This window comes from Protomyctophum bolini (assembly GCF_963924005.1).
Source record: "Protomyctophum bolini genome assembly, chromosome: 21".
In the NCBI taxonomy this organism is placed as follows: Eukaryota; Metazoa; Chordata; class Actinopteri; order Myctophiformes; family Myctophidae; genus Protomyctophum; species Protomyctophum bolini.
This window is the reverse complement of record NC_137882.1, coordinates 1,652,416-1,673,436: the sequence shown is the minus strand read 5'-3', so window position 1 is coordinate 1,673,436 and position 21,021 is coordinate 1,652,416. Positions and strand designations below refer to the sequence as shown.

Sequence of the window (21,021 nt, the reverse complement as noted above, 5' to 3'; positions counted from 1 at the left end):
GGCGCAGGAGAGAGAGCTAGAGCGAGAGGAAAGTCCGCCGGGAGGGAAGGGGTGGTGTTGGCGGAAAGCCATCACAATCGCCCGGCTGAGCCGACAGAATGAGACGCTCGCCCCGCCAAACAACCAGCCCGAGTAGCGATAAGATCGCCACAGAGTAGGATAGTTAACAGTGACAGTGTGTGTCTAAACCACAGCAGCGCAATACAATAATGTTTGGTGTTTGTCCCGTTCGTGCTGCTGACAACAAAGCTGTCAGACAGCAGACGGGCAACACAGGAAATGACGCAACAGGCTTACCGTCTCCGAAATGGGTCCGATGTTGCTTGTAAATATTGGCAGTTGTGGCTTACGTTTCTCTTTTGGGGGGGGGGGGGGGGGGGGGGGGTTGTTTCCTAAAGCCCCAAATAGAAGTTTGCACTTTAAGAAAACATAATTAACTCGAGGAATTCCGAGGCCAATTTAACATGTTCTCCTCCTTTGAGCATTGAACCTATATATACCGCTGTCTGTCTGAATATACTTTTTTTTTTTTTAAGAAATGAAAGGATAATTACATTAATTAACTCTTTCACTGCCAACGTTTCTTTAATTCGTCCAAAGTGGTTTGTCCTTTTTAATCACTTTTAAGTAGTCAAGGGGATATTTATGTGTCCACTACAATCAATTATCTCTTCTCTTCTCTTCTCTTCTCTTCTCTTCTCTTCTCTTCTCTTCTCTTCTCTTCTCTTCTCTTCTCTCTCTCTCTCTCTCTCTCTCTCTCTCTCTCTCTCTCTCTCTCTCTCTCTCTCTCTCTCTCTCTCTCTCTCTCTCTCTCTCTCTCTCTCCAGACACGGTGCCAAAATGACTCCCCTTCCCCCTCACCCCTCCACCCCAAAGTTCAACAACCGAGAGGAGAGGAGAGGAGAGGAGAGGAGAGGAGAGGAGAGGAGAGGAGAGGAGAGGAGAGGAGAGGAGAGGAGAGGAGAGGCACGGACAGTGAGGGTTGGAGTGAGGGGAGGAGACCGGAGTCGTCTTCACCGTCGGTGACACCCTGATCCGATCCCCTGTCTGTCCCGGGACTACCGCTGTGTCCACTGGACGGACGGACAGACAGACAGACAGACAGACAGACAGACAGACAGACCATGGGATACCACTCGGAGAGAAGGGGTGGAGTGGACAAGAGGTCGGCCCCTCCGGGGGCCGTCGTGGCCGACAGGAGGTCGGGGACCGCGCGGCTGTGTGCCGCCATGAGCAACATGTGTGGGCTGAGCCCCAGGGGAGAGGCAGCGGCCGGCGGCAGCAGGAGCAGACCCACCTTCTTCGAGGTAATTGATTGATTGATTGATCGATTGATTGAAATATTTATTGCGAACGCAGTGAGCACTATAACTATGAGACCTATAGCAGAACATGTCTGTCTGTCTGTCACGCTGTAACACCACATGCCCGCCACCAGAGGGCGCAGCTGTATCACACACACACACACACACACACACACACACACACACACACACACACACACACACACACACACACACACACACACACACACACACACACACACACACACACACACACACACAAAACACACACACACACAAAAACCTAACTTAAAAAAAACTTAAAAAACCTTTAAAAAAAACTGTCTACTGTGTACTCTGTGTTGTAATGATATTTAAAAGTAAAAGTACAATATTTGCCTCTGAGATGTAGTGGAGTAGAAGTGCAAGCACTGCAACTCCGGTAAAGTAAAAAAAGATACAAAAACAAAACAACAATACCAGCTTTAAGTACAGTACTCGGTGATATATATACTTAGTTACTTTCCACCATGACAGCGAGCAAAGTGTTTGTTAAACTCCTTGACTCTTTGACAGCGTCTTATACTCCCCAGTACTGTACTGTACTGTACTGTACTGTACTGTACTGTACTGTACTGTACTGTACTGTACTGTACTGTACTGTACTGTACTGTACTGTACTGTACTGTACTGTACTGTACTGTACTGTACTGTACTGCTACAAGCTATACTGTGTCAGCTAGCAGCAGGTTGTGTGTGCGTGGGTATATTCTTAAAGACATTTCACATTTCACTGACCTCTCTAGGGCTATAGTTTATAGCTTTGCTCCATGGCATTTACTGTGTGTGTGTGTGTGTGTGTGTGTGTGTGTGTGTGTGTGTGTGTGTGTGTGTGTGTGTGTGTGTGTGTGTGTGTGTGTGTGTGTGTGTGTGTGTGTGTGACCGTGTGTGTGTGTGTGACCGTGTGTGTGTGTGTGACCGTGTGTGTGTGACCGTGTGTGTGTGTGTGACCGTGTGTGTGTGTGTGACCGTGTGTGACCATGTGTGTGTGACCGTGTGAGCTACCCCACGTCCGAAATGGTTGAGATATGACAGAGTTATACCTTGTGGGGGTCCCTCGGTAACCCCCACACGGTAACAGTAGATTCTACTGTCACTGTACTGGCACACCCGAAATCATCATATATACAGTTAATATGTGCGTCTGTGTGTTAGGTTGCGCACAGGTGGTGAAAAACAACCAGTGCTGTTTTCGTGCTCAGACCCACCCAGCCACACACACACACACACACTGCTCCGTAAGGGAGTGGTTGCACCACTCAAAAAGACCAGCGCTGCATGTGCGAGCCTATGGGTTACAACAGGACGAGAGGACGCATCTCTAGTGGCCAAGACTCATTATCCTGATTGGGAGCGTCTGACCAGAGAAATGGCCTCTCAGACAGACCGTCTGACCAGAGAAATGGCCTCTCAGACAGACCGTCTGACCAGAGAAATGGCCTGTCAGACAGACCGTCTGACCAGAGAAATGGCCCGTCAGACAGACCGTCTGACCAGAGAAATGGCCCGTCAGACAGACCGTCTGACCAGAGAAATGGCCCGTCAGACAGACCGTCTGACCAGAGAAATGGCCCGTCAGACAGACCGTCTGACCACAGAAATGGCCTGTCAGACAGAACGTCGTGCAGCTCTTAGTCCAACTAATCCATTTAAGTCTGAACAAGGATTGTTTTTTTTTATGCTAACGTATGTCTTCTGTGTTTGACAGGTTGAAGTCCTCGATTCCAAGACAAGGAATCAGCTTTGTTTTGTTGATAAGGTACGTTTCTGTATGGTTGCATCTCTCTAAAGTCTCATTCATATAGTCTGGATTTTTTCGATGGTGAGGTGACCACCACCGCTCCGGTGGTGAGGTGACCACCACCGCTCCGGTGGTGAGGTGACCACCACCGCTCCGGTGGTGAGGTGACCACCGCTCCGGTGGTGAGGTGACCACCGCTCCGGTGGTGAGGTGACCACCACCGCTCCGGTGGTGAGGTGACCACCACCGCTCCGGTGGTGAGGTGACCACCACCGCTCCGGTGGTGAGGTGACCACCGCTCCGGTGGTGAGGTGACCACCACCGCTCCGGTGGTGAGGTGACCACCACCGCTCCGGTGGTGAGTTGACCACTGCTCCGGTGGTGAGCTGACCACCGCTCCGGTGGTGAGGCGACCACCGCTCCGGTGGTGAGGCGACCACCGCTCCGGTGGTGAGGTGACCACCACCGCTCCGGTGGTGAGGTGACCACCACCGCTCCGGTGGTGAGGTGACCACCACCGCTCCGGTGGTGAGGTGACCACCACCGCTCCGGTGGTGAGCTGACCACCACCGCTCCGGTGGTGAGGTGACCACCACCGCTCCGGTGGTGAGCTGACCACCACCGCTCCGGTGGTGAGGTGACCACCACTGCTCCGGTGGTGAGGTGACCACCGCTCCGGTGGTGAGGTGACGACCACTGAGGGGCGGTGGCAGTGGTTTGCTCTTCACCGCGGCTCAGTGACGTCATGTTGTAGTTCGGTGGTCACCTCAGTGACGTCATGTTGTAGTTCGGTGGTCACCTCACCACCGCGAAAATATTAGACTATGAATAACGCTTAAGTCGCCTCGTTTCGTGGGTTGCATATATTCTCAGGGTGATAACACCCTGTTCTCAGGGTGATAACACCCTGTGTAATTAGGAGAGAGAACTCCTACAGGGTACAGGGTGATACAGGGACAGGGTACAGGGTGATAACACCCTGTTCTCAGGGTGATAACACCCTGTGTAATTATAGTGTTCTCCACACCATACTGGTTGAGTCGTAAACGCTCATTGTTAATTCCACCAGAGGAAATGACTAAAACCACACGTGTACGTTTTGCATTCCATTCAGTTGGAGCCTCACACCACCATAGCAGAAATCAAGACTCTTTTTCACAGATCAAGTGAGTGTTCATTCATTTTGTGACTGTTTCTGTGTCCATGTCATGTGAAAGCAGGGAACCGTATAGCTTCAAATTGACATATTGGTTGTTCAGTTTGACCCACCAGTTTTGGAGATATGGCTTATAGAGTATAATGTCTTTCAGAGAAACAGCGAGTTGAGAAAACGGTTCACTTCTGTGGTCTCTAACAGATAGATAGATAGATTTCTTTATTTTTGTGTCATGCACCAAAGGCGCCCAGCCCACATGGACTTACAGGACACACCATATCATATCTAACATTACACCTATAGCTACATGTTTACGCATTTATTTCATATTTACATGTCGATTTCATCAGGCATGCACTAGTTAGTATGTGAAGATAGTCTGCCTGTACTATTAACTTATTTTGGATTAAAAAACAACTTGTTTTCTCCACTTGTTTTCTCCTCTCCTCAACAGTTAGTCTTGTTTTCTCCTCTCCTCAACAGTTAGTCTTGTTTTCTCCTCTCCTGAACAGTTAGTCTTGTTTTCTCCTCTCCTCAACACTTAGTCTTGTTTTCTCCTCTCCTCAACACTTAGTCTTGTTTTCTCCTCTCCTCAACACTTAGTCTTGTTTTCTCCTCTCCTCAACACTTAGTCTTGTTTTCTCCTCTCCTCAACACTTAGTCTTGTTTTCTCCTCTCCTCAACACTTAGTCTTGTTTTCTCCTCTCCTCAACACTTAGTCTTGTTTTCTCCTCTCCTCAACACTTAGTCTTGTTTTCTCCTCTCCTCAACACTTAGTCTTGTTTTCTCCTCTCCTCAACACTTAGTCTTGTTTTCTCCTCTCCTCAACACTTAGTCTTGTTTTCTCCTCTCCTGAACATCATTTTACACTTGGTTGCATGCTGAAAACAGCAGATCTACAAGCTCACAACGCGTCGCAGTTGTTCTATTTTGTTGTTCTATTTTTCTACTGTTCTATTTTGAAGGAATCCCGGTGCTGATTGTGTTAAAATTAAGGATTTAAACATTAACTGATGTTAAGTTTGGAAGTATGGAAAAATGTATTGTTGGAAGCTTCTGGTAATGTTGACGATAAAGTTGTCACGTTATGTTGTTGTGTCGCTGATTTTCTCTCTTTTTGTGCGTGCGTGTGTGTGTGCGTGCGTGCGTGCGTGTGTGCGTGCGTGCGTGCGTGCGTGTGTGTGTGCGTGCGTGCGTGCGTGCGTGCGTGCGTGCGTGCGTGCGTGTGTGTGTGCGTGCGTGCGTGCGTGCGTGTGTGCGTGCGTGCGTGCGTGCGTGCGTGCGTGCGTGCGTGCAGATCCCCATTGGTATCCATCTAGACAGGCCTTAAAGCTTTACCCAAGTGAGTACACACATGTGTGTTGATTACATCATAGAATACATTCATTATATCACATGATTCATCTTAGAATACAGTCACTATATCACATGCCACTATAGTCTCTCTCTCTCTCTCTCTCTCTCTCTCTCTCTCTCTTCACTCTCCCTCTATAAACTCGTTTTTAACATTTCACATTAAAACAAATCAAAAGTAATAGTAGTAGTTTATTGTATGTTAAAACAGAAAGAAAGAAAGAATATTGTTTATATTACTCAATCGTTGTGTCTTTGCGTGTGCGCTTGTTTTTGTGTTCCAGACGGCAAAGCCCTGTCGGATGACGAGACCTTACAGTCTCTACCGGTCGGAACCACAGCTACCATGTACTTCTCGGACCTGGGACCGCAGCTAGGGTGGCCCGTGGTGAGAACTAAACGCACCCTATCTCTGTCTCTAGAGCTAGGGTGACCCGTGGCGAGAACTAAACGCACCCTATCTCTACAGCTAGGGTGACCCGTGGTGAGAACTAAACGCACCCTATCTCTGTCTCTAGAGCTAGGGTGACCCGTGGCGAGAACTAAACGCACCCTATCTCTATCTCTACAGCTATAGGGTGACCCGTGGTGAGAACTAAACGCACCCTATCTCCGTCTCTACAGCTATAGGGTGACCCGTGGCGAGAACTAAACGCACCCTATCTCTACAGCTATAGGGTGACCCGTGGCGAGAACTAAACGCACCCTATCTCTATCCCTACAGCTAGGGTGACCCGTGGCGAGAACTAAACGCACCCTATCTCTATCTCTACAGCTATAGGGTGACCCATGGTCAGAACTAAACGCACCCTATCTCTGTCTCTACAGCTATAGGGTGACCCATGGTCAGAACTAAACGCACCCTATCTCCGTCTCTACAGCTATAAGATGGGATACTGGTTTAACACCCATGCACTTTAAGAGTGTATGGGATCTCCTCTCCTCCTCTATATATTCCAGGTGTTCTTGTCAGACTCTATGGGGTCACCTCTCCACCTCTATATCCCAGGTGTTCCTATCCGAGTCTATGGGGTCACCTCTCCACCTCTATATTCCAGGTGTTCCTGTCAGAGTCTATGGGGTCACCTCTCCTCCTCTATATTCCAGGTGTTCTTGTCAGAGTATATGGGGTCACCTCTCCTCCTATATATTCCAGGTGTTCTTGTCAGAGTCTATGGGGTCACCTCTCCTCCTATATATTCCAGGTGTTCCTGTCAGAGTGTATGGGGTCACCTCTCCTCCTTTATATTCCAGGTGTTCCTGTCAGAGTGTATGGGGTCACCTCTCCTCCTTTATAGATTCAAGGTGTTCCTGTCAGAGTGTATGGGGTCACCTCTCCTCCTCTATATATTCCAGGTGTTCCTGTCGGAGTGTATGGGGCCTCTCCTCACCTACCTGCTCTTCTATTTCCGCGTCCCATACGTCTACCCGCCCGGCCACGCCTTCACGTCCAGCCCCTACACCGTCGTCACGTGAGTCACGAAATAACATCACACCCGTGTGAAGTGAGGGCCGCTAATATATTAAAGTGACTGTAATGGTGATGTAAAACAAACGTTGCCGGCCTCAGAGGTCCATCCTGGGCCGTGGCTCAGAGGTCCATCCTGGGCCGTGGCTCAGAGGTCCATCCTGGGCCGTGGCTCAGAGGTCCATCCTGGGCCGTGGCTCAGAGGTCCATCCTGGGCCGTGGCTCAGAGGTCCATCCTGGGCCGTGGCTCAGAGGTCCATCCTGGGCCGTGGCTCAGAGGTCCATCCTGGGCCGTGGCTCAGAGGTCCATCCTGGGCCGTGGCTCAGAGGTCCATCCTGGGCCGTGGCTCAGAGGTCCATCCTGGGCCGTGGCTCAGAGGTCCATCCTGGGCCGTGGCTTAGAGGTCCATCCTGGGCCGTGGCTCAGAGGTCCATCCTGGGCCGTGGCTTACCTGTCCCTGTCACAGCTTACCTGTCGCTGTCACAGCTTACCTGTCCCTGTCACAGCTTACCGACAAACGATCTGAGCGTAGCGTCATCTCTCCGTGGTGTGTCTCTCTCTCTCTCTCTCAGACTGGCCTGTGTCTGTCACACCTGTCACTACGTGAAGAGGCTCCTCGAGACCATCTTTGTGCACCGATTCTCCCGCGGGACCATGCCTCTGAGGACCACGGTGAAGGTAAGACCCTCTGAGGACCCTCTGAGGACCACGGTGAAGGTAAGACCCTCTGAGGACCCTCTGAGGACCAGCGTGAAGGTATAAGACCCTCTGAGGACCCTCTGAGGACCAGCGTGAAGGTATAAGACCCTCTCTGAGGACCACGGTGAAGGTAAGACCCTCTGAGGACCACGGTGAAGGTAAGACCCTCTGAGGACCACCGTGAAGGTATAAGACCCTCTCTGAGGACCACGGTGAAGGTATAAGACCCTCTCTGAGGACCACGGTGAAGGTATAAGACCCTCTCTGAGGACCACGGTGAAGGTAAGACCCTCTGAGGACCCTCTGAGGACCACGGTGAAGGTAAGACCCTCTGAGGACCCTCTGAGGACCACGGTGAAGGTAAGACCCTCTGAGGACCCTCTGAGGACCACGGTGAAGGTAAGACCCTCTGAGGACCCTCTGAGGACCACGGTGAAGGTAAGACCCTCTGAGGACCACGGTGAAGGTATAAGACCCTCTCTGAGGACCACGGTGAAGGTATAAGACCCTCTCTGAGGACCACGGTGAAGGTATAAGACCCTCTCTGAGGACCACGGTGAAGGTATAAGACCCTCTCTGAGGACCACGGTGAAGGTAAGACCCTCTGAGGACCCTCTGAGGACCACGGTGAAGGTAAGACCCTCTGAGGACCCTCTGAGGACCACGGTGAAGGTATAAGACCCTCTCTGAGGACCACGGTGAAGGTATAAGGACCATGCCTGATATTTCCCGATGTTTATGCAAATATATACCGGCCGATGATACCGGGAGGCGGAAAATATCGGACATCCATAATAATAATAATAAATAAATATCGGACATCCATAATAATAATAATAAATATCGGACATCCATAATAATAATAATAAATATCGGACATCCATAATAATAATAATAAATATCGGACATCCATAATAATAATAATAATAAATATCGGACATCCATAATAATAATAATAAATATCGGACATCCATAATAATAATAATAATAAATATCGGACATCCATAATAATAATAATAAATATCGGACATCCATAATAATAATAATAAATATCGGACATCCATAATAATAATAATAAATATCGGACATCCATAATAATAATAATAAATATCGGACATCCATAATAATAATAATAAATATCGGACATCCATAATAATAATAATAAATATCGGACATCCATAATAATAATAATAAATATCGGACATCCATAATAATAATAATAAATATCGGACATCCATAATAATAATAATAATAAATATCGGACATGGATCATTTTAAGTGCAGAACCCTCGTGGGTGGGCTCTACAGCAGGGTTGTTTTGGGCAGCAAATTTCTATTTTAGTTTTAGTCGTAGTCTTTGGACTGAAACTTCATTTCGTTTTTGTCATATTTTAGTCACCTGGAAATGTCTTAAGTGTTAGTCTAGTTTTAGTCGACTAAACGTCATAAGATGACTCTGAGCTTGTAGATCGGCTATTTTCTGCATGCAACCAAAGTGTAAAATGACTTATACTGGATCTCTTGTCCACTAGAGTCCCTTCCTAACATTTTAGTCTAGTTTTTATTTGTCGACGAAAATTGTCAGTATATTTAGTCTTAGTTTTAGTCATCGTATAGCTTATAATTTTCATTTAGTTTCCATTCGTTTTTGTCAGTGAAAAAAAGGTAGTAGGTTGGTTTTAGTCGACGAAAACAACACTGCCCTATAGAACCCTCGTGGATGGACTCTATGGAACTCTGTTCTGGATTATAGAACTGGACTCTATGGAACTCTGTTCTGGATTATAGAACTGGACTCTATAGAACACAGTGTTGTCTCTGTTCTGGATTATAGAACTGGACTCTATAGAACTCTGTTCTGGATCATAGAACTGGACTCTATAGAACTCTGTTCTGGATTATAGAACTGGACTCTATAGAACTCTATAGAACACAGTGTTGTCTCTGTTCTGGATTATAGAACTGGACTCTATGGAACTCTGTTCTGGATCATAGAACTGGACTCTATAGAACTCTCTAACACAGTGTTGTCTCTGTTCTGGATCATAGAACTGGACTCTATAGAACTCTAACACAGTGTTGTCTCTGTTCTGGATCATAGAACTGGACTCTATAGAACTCTGTTCTGGATCATAGAACTGGACTCTATAGAACTCTAACACAGTGTTGTCTCTGTTCTGGATTATAGAACTGCGTTTACTACTGGAGCTTCTCAGCATGGCTGGCCTACTATATCAACCATCCTCTGTACACACCTCCATGTGAGTTACACGCACGCACGCACGCACGCACGCACGCACGCAGCAAAGGCAGATTGACAAGCCCAAAAGCACATTGGAAGCTAGACACGTATGCTATGTATAGACACAGAACTATCCAGACTAGCTCTCTCTCCCCTCTGTCATATACTGTTCATGTTCCAAATAGTGATTTTATTCAAATTGTGATCTCATGTTGTGTTTTATAGCTATCTAGCTATATATCTGGTGTTGTGTTTATAAGAGCCTCCTCACTCAAACGTACACTTATTGTACAACTTGGGAAACTCCGAAGCAAACTCCACATGATGCCCCAACATTGTATTTACCTGCCATAGTGTCGACCCCTTACCCCTGTGTGGGATCACTGGTTAGACTGGCATAGTGTCGACCCCTTACCCCTGTGTGGGATCGCTGGTTAGACTGGCATAGTGTCAACCCCTTACCCCTGTGTGGGATCGCTGGTTAGACTGGCATAGTGTCGACCCCCTTACCCCTGTGTGGGATCACTGGTTAGACTGGCATAGTGTCGACCCCCTTACCCCTGTGTGGGATCGCTGGTTAGACTGGCATAGTATCAACCCCTTACCCCTGTGTGGGATCACTGGTTAGACTGGCATAGTGTCGACCCCTTACCCCTGTGTCAGATCACTGGTTAGACTGGCATAGTGTCGACCCCTTACCCCTGTGTGGGATCACTGGTTAGACTGGCATAGTGTCAACCCCTTACCCCTGTGTGGGATCACTGGTTAGACTGGCATAGTGTCGACCCCTTACCCCTGTGTGGGATCGCTGGTTAGACTGGCATAGTGTCAACCCTTACCCCTGTGTGGGATCACTGGTTAGACTGGCATAGTGTCAACCCTTACCCCTGTGTGGGATCACTGGTTAGACTGGCATAGTGTCAACCCCTTACCCCTGTGTGGGATCACTGGTTAGACTGGCATAGTGTCGACCCCCTTACCCCTGTGTGGGATCACTGGATAGACTGGCATAGTGTCAACCCCTTACCCCTGTGTGGGATCACTGGTTAGACTGGCATAGTGTCGACACGATTTCATGATCTGAATTAATCTGATTTAAACCTCCTCTCTCCACAGCGTACGGAGATCCCCAGGTCAACTATGCACTGGTCATATTCGTGGTATGTTTTTTTTTTTTTTTCTATAATATTTATCCCACGATTTTGTAACCCATTTTTCGCCCCTGTGTCAATGATCTAATGTGATCCTGGGCTCTACACACCCTCCACCAACCTGGGGAGAGCAACGGACTTGAACTCATACTTTCCTTCATTCATGAGTTTCCAGGTTGCACCTGACAGGGGGGAGTTTCCCTGGTTGGACGTAGCGCGTGGAAGGAACACGCTATTCCAACCAGTTAATTTCTCCTCCATCAGGCGCCCCGGCTGGCCAGGGGGAGGTAGTTTAGTGACCAGGATTACTGCATGTTTTTTGTGAGGGTAGAACATGTGAGGGTACCTACCCTAGGGGACACGGGGAGAACATGTGAGGGTACCTACCCTAGGGGACACGGGGAGAACATGTGAGGGTACCTACCCTAGGGGACACGGGGAGAACATGTGAGGGTACCTAACCTAGGGGACACGGGGATAACATGTGAGGGTACCTACCCTAGGGGACACGGGGAGAACATGTGAGGGTACCTACCCTAGGGGACACGGGGAGAACATGTGAGGGTACCTACCCTAGGGGACACGGGGAGAACATGTGAGGGTACCTACCCTAGGGGACACGGGGAGAACATGTGAGGGTACCTACCCTAGGGGACACGGGGAGAACATGTGAGGGTACCTATACCCTAGGGGACACGGGGAGAACATGTGAGGGTACCTACCCTAGGGGACACGGGGAGAACATGTGAGGGTACCTACCCTAGGGGACACGGGGAGAACATGTGAGGGTACCTACCCTAGGGGACACGGGGAGAACATGTGAGGGTACCTACCCTAGGGGACACGGGGAGAACATGTGAGGGTACCTACCCCAGGGGACACGGGGAGAACATGCAAACTCCACACAGATATTATTATTATTATTCCGTTTAATTCTGGTTTCCGTTTGTTTCTCTTTCGTATGACTATGAAGTTGTGTGAGATGGGAAACTTCTCCATCCACCTGGCCCTGCAGAACCTCCGAGGGGACGGTAAAGATCATTTACATATAGGATCATTAAGATCATTTACAATTTCTGTAAAGCGACTTTGGGTACCCAGAAAAGCGCTATATAAATCGTATATATTATTATTATTATGAACCCATTCTGACCGGGAACCCGTTTTGGTGTTAGCATCATGTTATGCTTTAGCTATTGAAAAATAGCAGATCTACAAGCTCGTAGCGCGCCACCGAGTGGCGCGCTACGAGCTTGTAGGTCTGCTATTTTTGAAAAATCGAAGAACGACTGACATTTTTAGAATCTGATCTCAGGTCAGAATGGGTTAATCAGACCAGTGTGTTGTCCAGTGGAAACCTCGTATGAATCTGATCTCAGGTCAGAATGGGTTAATCTATTTTGGAGGTGGGGTGGGGGGGTGTTATTACCATTACTTCACGGATCAAATCTAAAGTTGTTGTGTTTTTTCTATTCATGTTTTGCAGGAACCAATAATAAATGCAGCACATTTCCTAATCCAACTAAGAATCCCTTCACTTGGCTCTACGTCTTTGTGTCCTGCCCAAACTACACATATGAGGTACAGTAACCACGACTACAGTTACTTTTACAGATAGACCCCGACCAAGACCTTTTGGTCGAATCGCGTTGGTCCTGTTATTTATTTGCCTTAAGCTCATCTTCAAATAAACTATTTAATTTTTCACCTAAAGACGGAGTAGTGCCTTGGATTATTTTCTTTTCAAGTCTGCAATTCACATTTTGACAAGCAGTACAATTTAGAGAGGAAGGATACCTTTTTTGTCTATACAGTTTATTTAAATACAGTATATGCACATCAACACTGTGTGTACACTATTGATTCATTGCATGGTGTGGAGACAGTATTATGTGGAGCCTGTCCTGCTGGGACAAAAGTATAAAATATTTAAAAAAAATGAAAGCTTTAGCTGGTTTGGCAGACATGACACACTGACTCAGGGGTGTCCAGACTTTTTTTTCAAAGGGGGCCATATTAGAAAATATTAAAACACCCAAGGGCCAACTCGGAGGGGACATCGATGTCGACGCCAGCGTCCTCACTTCCCACATCCTCACACCGACGGTGGCGAGCTCACAGCCTCACGCCGACCGACTCAACTGGAGGCAGTGTGTATGGGGTTCAGTGTCTTCTTGCCCCAAAGGACACTTCCACATGTGGACAGGAGGAGGAGGAGCCGGGATTCGAACCGCCGACCCACAGGGATCATTGGAACGACCTGCTCTATACCTCCTGAGACACAGCCGCCCATGCATGCTATAGTGGAACCGTAACACTAACATGTACAGTATCTCTGCATGTTCGGGAAGAAGAAACCAGACTCCAAAATGTAAAACTTTCAGGAAATTTATTTAATTTAATTTATTTAAAGACGGTTACGCCGCGGACAAAGCCAATTCGGATCGTGACGAATCATGACAATGAACACAATATTTTGGGACGATCAAATCATTAGAAAGAAGAAAAGAAAGTCAGGAGACAACACTATTTGTTTTGTTTTTCGTCTTATAAATTATTTGATCGGCCCAAAATATTGTGTTCATTGTCATGATTCGTCACGATCCGAATTGGCTTTGTCCGCGGCGTAACCGTCTTTAAATAAATTATATTAAAAGTGGCGATGGGAGAATGCATGGGGCTTCCACTTCCTGGGCCACTCGCTTTTCTGAAAGGCTCTATACTGCATGCCTCAGTATAGTTGATGCATAATACTGTCAATGACTTCCATGGGAGGGGGAGAGGTGGTGGAGTTTAGTTGCTTTAGCAGACAGTGTGAGGGTCAAATGGAGTTGAGAGGTTTTGTCTTTGGGCAACTCCGAAGCAAACTCCACATGCCCCAACATTAGGATTTACCTGCCCATATATAGTGTCAAACCCCCTCAACAGGATGGCTGCGTGGTTAGACTCATGGGCTTTTCACAGCCACCAATATGACCCCATATATGACCCATAAGGGCCGACACAGATACGGTATTGGGACACCTCCAGTCTAGGTTGTCCTTTAACCCACCATGTCTCTCCAACTCTCTTTCTGTCCTTCTGTCCATCTGTCCTTCTGTCCATCTGTCCATCTGTCCATCTGTCTTCTGTCTTTCTGTCCATCTGTCCATCTGTCCATCTGTCCTTCTGTCCGTCTGTCCATCTGTCCATCTCTCTAGGTGGGAGCGTGGGTGAGCTTCTCTGTTATGACGCAGTGTTTACCAGGTACAAGACAACGCCACGCACGCACACACACACACACACACCAACAGACAGACCGACGGACATTATTCGTCATAGTTTTAAGGCTCATACATATAGTCTGGATTTACGGTGGTGGTGGGGTGACCACCGAACTACAACATGACGTCACGAAGAGCCGTGGTGAAGAGCAAACCACCACCGCCACCGCTCCAGCCCTTCTCTCTGTTTTTACTCACACCACCGCTCAACGTTATTTCAGCTCCGGTGGTCAGCTCACCACCGGAGCGGTGGTCACCTCACCACCGGAGCGGTGGTCGCCTCACCACCGGAGCGGCGGTCAGCTCACCACCGGAGCGGTGTTCACCTCACCACCGGAGCGGTGGTCGCCTCACCACCGGAGCGGTGGTCAGCTCACCACCGGAGCGGTGGTCAGCTCACCACCGGAGCGGTGGTCAGCTCACCACCGGAGCGGCGGTCAGCTCACCACCGGAGCGGCGGTCACCTCACCACCGGAGCGGCGGTCAGCTCACCACCGGAGCGGCGGTCAGCTCACCACCGGAGCGGCGGTCACCTCACCACCGAAAACCCAGACTATGAATAGGCCTTGAGTCGACAAAATCAACACGGTGTGTTTTTCCCTTGTCTCCCTCACAGTGGCGCTGTACTTCCCCTGTCTCCCTCACAGTGGCGCTGTACTTCCCTTGTCTCCCTCACAGTGGCGCTGTACTTCCCTTGTCTCCCTCACAGTGGCGCTGTACTTCCCTTGTCTCCCTCACAGTGGCGCTGTACTTCCCTTGTCTCCCTCACAGTGGCGCTGTACTTCCCTTGTCTCCCTCACAGTGGCGCTGTACTTCCCTTGTCTCCCTCACAGTGGCGCTGTACTTCCCTTGTCTCCCTCACAGTGGCGCTGTACTCGTTCCTGGGCTTCGTCCAGATGACCATCTGGGCCAAGGGAAAGCATCGCATCTACAGCCGCCAGTTCACAGAGTACCCCAGACTGCGCATGGCCATCATCCCCCTGGTCCTCTGAAGAATACCGCCCCCTGGTGGCCATCATCCCCCTGATCCTCTGTATGGGAGAATACCGCCCCCTAGTGGCCATCACCCCCCTGATCCTCTGAAGAATTAGCCTCTCAGACCCATTTGAGCCACGGAACCACCGTTTGATGACATTTAGCCTCTCAGACCCATTTGAGCCACGGAACCACCGTTTGATGACATTTAGCCTCTCAGACCCACTTGAGCCACGGAACCACCGTTTGATGACATTTAGCCTCTCAGACCCACTTGAGCCACGGAACCACCGTTTGATGACATTTAGCCTCTCAGACCCATTTGAGCCACGGAACCACCGTTTGATGACATTTAGCCTCTCAGACCCATTTGAGCCACGGAACCACCGTTTGATGACATTTAGCCTCTCAGACCCACTTGAGCCACGGAACCAACGTTTGATGACATTTAGCCTCTCAGACCCATTTGAGCCACGGACCCACCGTCTGATGACATTTAGCCTCTCAGACCCAATTGAGCCACGGAACCATCATTTCAAACATAAACACATTATTATTATTAAAACACTGCGTTGCGCGTCAGCTAACGTGCCGATATTGCTTAATTCCTAAACGCGCTGGACATGATCAGCAGTGGAAAGAGGAAGGCGCTGCATGGAGCAATCTGTGTTATTCTAAACCCGTTTTAATAAACATGGTTAATATGACATACTGTATGGTATTAGTGTTATTTCTTCATTCAGAGCATGCCAACACATCACACGGCATAAGAGAGGTGATGGAGCAATCGGTGTAAATGTACGACCGCTATCGTTTCAATGAACACGGTTATGACCTTGTAGACACTAAGTGTAGGTGTATGATGTTGCCGTAGTAGAAAGGGCTGCGACGGAGAGCAGGTTTATGCATCGAGCACTGATCCATTTCCGGTTGCCGGAAGCCGGCGGCCGTAGCCGTCGTTGATTAAAGTCGCTATTATGACTTTAGGAAAAGCTCCTCTGAGAGGAGCTCAGCCGGCGAATGGGAGCGGCAGGGGGGGGGCGGTTGTTGCAGTCACTGTACCGTTCACTGTTGTGACGAAAAGAGAGTTGAGCCAGAAGGCAAAGCTCTCCGTCTACCGAGCAGTCTTTGTTCCTACTCTCACCTTATATGGTCATGAGGTGTTCCTACTCTCACCTTATATGGTCATGAGGTGTTCCTACTCTCACCTTATATGGTCATGAGGTGTTCCTACTCTCACCTTATATGGTCATGAGGTGTTCCTACTCTCACCTTATATGGTCATGAGGTGTTCCTACTCTCACCTTATATGGTCATGAGGTGTTCCTACTCTCACCTTATATGGTCATGAGGTGTTCCTACTCTCACCTTATATGGTCATGAGGTGTTCCTACTCTCACCTTATATGGTCATGAGGTGTTCCTACTCTCACCTTATATGGTCATGAGGTGTTCCTACTCTCACCTTATATGGTCATGAGGTGTTCCTACTCTCACCTTATATGGTCATGAGGTGTTCCTACTCTCACCTTATATGGTCATGAGGTGTTCCTACTCTCACCTTATATGGTCATGAGGTGTTCCTACTCTCACCTTATATGGTCATGAGGTGTTCCTACTCTCACCTTATATGGTCATGAGGTGTGGGTCATGGCCGAAAGAATAAGGTCGCGAATACAAGCGGCCGAAAGAGACTATGACTAAAACTAAAATAGAAATTTGCTGCCAAAAACAACACCGTCTCTTTAGAAGGCCATCCAACCAGTTCTCTAGTAATACCGGTAGTAACCTTTGAGAGGTGTGTGTGTGTGTGTGTGTGTGTGTGTGTGTGTGTGTGTGTGTGTGTGTGTGTGTGTGTGTGTGTGTGTGTGTGTGTGTGTGTGTGTGTGTGTGTGTGTGTGTGTGTGTGTGTGTGTGTGTGTGTGTGTGTGTGTGTGTCTCTTGGACGCAGTGTGCACCTCTTCATTCTTCCTTTAGGCTGAATGGCAGGAATGTTGTGTTTGGACACGTCAAAGTTGTTTCTAAAGTGTAGTTGTTTATTTGGTCTTGTTTCTAAAGTGTAGTTGTTTATTTGGTCTTGTTTCTAAAGTGTAGTTGTTTATTTGGTCTTGTTTCTAAAGTGTAGTTGTTTATTTGGTCTTGTTTCTAAAGTGTAGTTGTTTATTTGGTCTTGTTTCTAATGTGTAGTTGTTCATTTGGTCTTGTTTCTAAAGTGTAGTTGTTTATTTGGTCTTGTTTCTAAAGTGTAGTTGTTTATTTGGTCTCGTTTCTAAAGTGTAGTTGTTTATTTGGTCTTGTTTCTAAAGTGTAGTTGTTTATTTGGTCTTGTTTCTAAAGTGTAGTTGTTTATTTGGTCTTGTTTCTAAAGTGTAGTTGTTTATTTGGTCTTGTTTCTAAAGTGTAGTTGTTTATTTGGTCTCGTTTCTAAAGTGTAGTTGTTTATTTGGTCTCGTTTCTAAAGTGTAGTTGTTTATTTGGTCTTGTTTCTAAAGTGTAGTTGTTTATTTGGTCTCGTTTCTAAAGTGTAGTTGTTTATTTGGTCTCGTTTCTAAAGTGTAGTTGTTTATTTGGTCTTGTTTCTAAAGTGTAGTTGTTTATTTGGTCTTGTTTCTAATGTGTAGTTGTTTATTTGGTCTTGTTTCTAAAGTGTAGTTGTTTATTTGGTCTTGTTTTTACAATTTAGGCATTTAGCAGACGCTCTTAATCCAGAGCGACTTACATTAAGCAAGAACAAAAAAGCATGGGAATACATCACATAAAAACATTTATCATGAAACATGCGTAAGCTAAGAAAGTAACAGTGGAATATCTATAATGAAACTATACATACATCTATACTACTATGCTATACATATGTACTATGACGTGCTATGACTACATACAATGCACTTATGCTGTCTACATAACATGCTATAAGTCTGTATCAAATGCTATCTAAGTCTACAGAATTGCTATCTAAGGGGGTGGGGTAAGTGCTATGGGCCATGATGGAGTCTGAAAAGGTGGGTTTTCAGACTACGGCGGAAGATTGGGAATGATGCTGCAGTTCTGACTGCAATGGGAAGTGCATTCCACAGTTTTGGAGCCAGAAGGGAGAAGAGTTTGGGACGTGTGGAGAGTTGTCCCGGCGTTTCTAAAGTGTAGTTGTTTATTTGGTCTTGTTTCTAAAGTGTAGTTGTTTATTTGGTCTTGTTTCTAAAGTGTAGTTGTTTATTTGGTCTTGTTTCTAATGTGTAGTTGTTTATTTGGTCTTGTTTCTAAAGTGTAGTTGTTTATTTGGGCTTGTTTCTAAAGTGTAGTTGTTTATTTGGGCTTGTTTCTAAAGTGTAGTTGTTTATTTGGTCTTGTTTCTAAAGTGTAGTTGTTTATTTGGTCTTGTTTCTAAAGTGTAGTTTGGAGTGACTGCTAATGAGAGAGAGAGAGAGAGAGAGAGAGAGAGAGAGAGAGAGAGAGAGAGAGAGATAGATAGATAAGGCGGTTGTTTATTTGAGTTTTTCTCTCCCCTCCCCCTCCTGTTTGTAGCTCACATTACGTTTCTAAACAAACGTGTGGGGCACACACACACACACGCGCGCGCGCACGCACACGCAAAACAGCCTTTTTCAGCATGTCTGTGTCACGGTGGAATCGGTGACCCGCCGAAATGTGTGACCGTCGCGTAGACAATCGCATATAACGTTCGGGAATCGGGCGTCCCACCGTAAATCACTGCTGGTTGGTTCATCAGCAGATGCTCAATGTTAATTAGTCCACGGAGTTGTGAATCAATAATAAGTCGCACCATTAACATGGTCACATATCTCATCAGGTCACCAATGTCGCCGTGACACCGCCATGCTGCCTGGTATCATGGCGAGTGAATTAAACTATATGTATGACCAAAGCATAGAATGCCATACCTTTTGTATGCTATTTAAATTGTCTTGATGAACATAAAATGCTGCTATATTTATATATAGGCCTATACCCTGTATACTAACATGTATAGGCCTTAAAGGGTGTCGTGACATAGCTCTGTCTGCCTCCTCCAACTATAATTATGCCTTCCGCATTTTCAACCGTTTTTGATTGTGACACAATTGCTTCTGCAATGTTGTAAACGTATGTTTTCTCACGCCAATACAGCTCCTTTCAATTGAATCGGAGCCTTAAAGACGTTCATTGTTTATTTTTATTGTTCATTGTTTATTTGGGCTTGTTTGGGCTTGTTTCTAAAGTGTAGTTGTTTATTTGGATGCGCACATGCACGCGCGTGCGTGCGCGTCACGTTCCGTGGTAGGCCTACCAGTAAAAAAATATCACACACGTGTGAACTGAGTGGTGCAATTCCCCCCCCCCTCTCTCTCTCTCTCTCTCTCTCTCTCTCTCATTAGAGACACAGCACTACCTCTCTCTGTTTCTGGCGCCCCCTACTGGTATAAATAAGTAACATACTCGTGCTCATAGACACAGGTACACACACAGGTACACGGACATTGCTGCTAGAAGGCCATCCAACCAGTTCTCTAGTAATACCGGTAGTAACCTTTGAGAGGTGTGTGTGTGTGTGTGTGTGTGTGTGTGTGTGTGTGTGTGTGTGTGTGTGTGTGTGTGTGTGTGTGCGTGTGCGTGTGTGTGTGTGTGTCTCTTGGACGCAGTGTGCACCTCTTCATTCTTCCTTTAGTTGTAGTAGTTGTTTATTTGGTCTTGTTTCTACAATTTACAATGTAGGCATTTAGCAGACGCTCTTAATCCAGAGCGACTTACATTAAGCAAGAACAAAAAAGCATGGGAATACATCACATAAAAACATTTATCATGAAACATGCGTAAGCTAAGAAAGTAACAGTGGAATATCTATATAATGAAACTATACATAAGCTATACATCTATACTACTATGCTATACATATGTACTATGACGTGCTATGACTACATACAATGCACTTATGCTGTCTACATAACATGCTATAAGTCTGTATCAAATGCTATCTAAGTCTACAGAATTGCTATCTAAGGGGGTGGGGTAAGTGCTATGGGCCATGATGGAGTCTGAAAAGGTGGTTTTTCAGACTACGGTGGAAGATTGGGAGTGATGCTGCAGTTCTGACTGCAATGGGAAGTGCATTCCACAGTTTTGGAGCCAGAAGGGAGAAGAGTTTGGGACGTGTGGAGAGTTGTCCCGGCGTTTCTAAAGTGTAGTTGTTTATTTGGTCTTGTTTCTAAAGTGTAGTTGTTTATTTGGTCTTGTTTCTAATGTGTAGTTGTTTATTTGGTCTTGTTTCTAAAGTGTAGTTGTTTATTTGGGCTTGTTTCTAAAGTGTAGTTGTTTATTTGGTCTTGTTTCTAAAGTGTAGTTGTTTATTTGGTCTTGTTTCTAAAGTGTAGTTTGGAGTGACTGCTAATGAGAGAGAGAGAGAGAGAGAGAGAGAGATAGATAGATAAGGCGGTTGTTTATTTGAGTTTTTCTCTCCCCTCCCCCTCCTGTTTGTAGCTCACATTACGTTTCTAAACAAACGTGTGGGGCACACACACACACACACGCGCGCGCGCACGCACACACAAAACGGCCTTTTTCAGCATGTCTGTGTCACGGTGGAATCGGTGACCCGCCGAAATGTGTGACCGTCGCGTAGACAATCGCATATAACG

The 21,021-nt window shown here is 47.0% G+C and overlaps 1 protein-coding gene across 1 annotated transcript; it reads left to right on the top strand.

Moving 5' to 3' along the window:
• Window positions 1-952: 952 nt before the first annotated feature.
• Window positions 953-16,099, top strand: LOC308336312 (very-long-chain enoyl-CoA reductase-like). Its single transcript, XM_080793654.1, has 13 exons — window positions 953-1,307; window positions 3,052-3,102; window positions 4,199-4,250; window positions 5,538-5,582; window positions 5,878-5,981; window positions 6,950-7,065; window positions 7,635-7,740; window positions 9,950-10,022; window positions 11,120-11,163; window positions 12,128-12,185; window positions 12,641-12,735; window positions 14,355-14,400; window positions 15,282-16,099. The coding sequence occupies exons 1-13, from the start codon at window positions 1,125-1,127 to the stop codon at window positions 15,407-15,409; spliced, it is 1,101 nt and encodes a 366-aa protein (XP_080649780.1). The 5' UTR covers window positions 953-1,124; the 3' UTR covers window positions 15,410-16,099.
• Window positions 16,100-21,021: the final 4,922 nt, after the last annotated feature.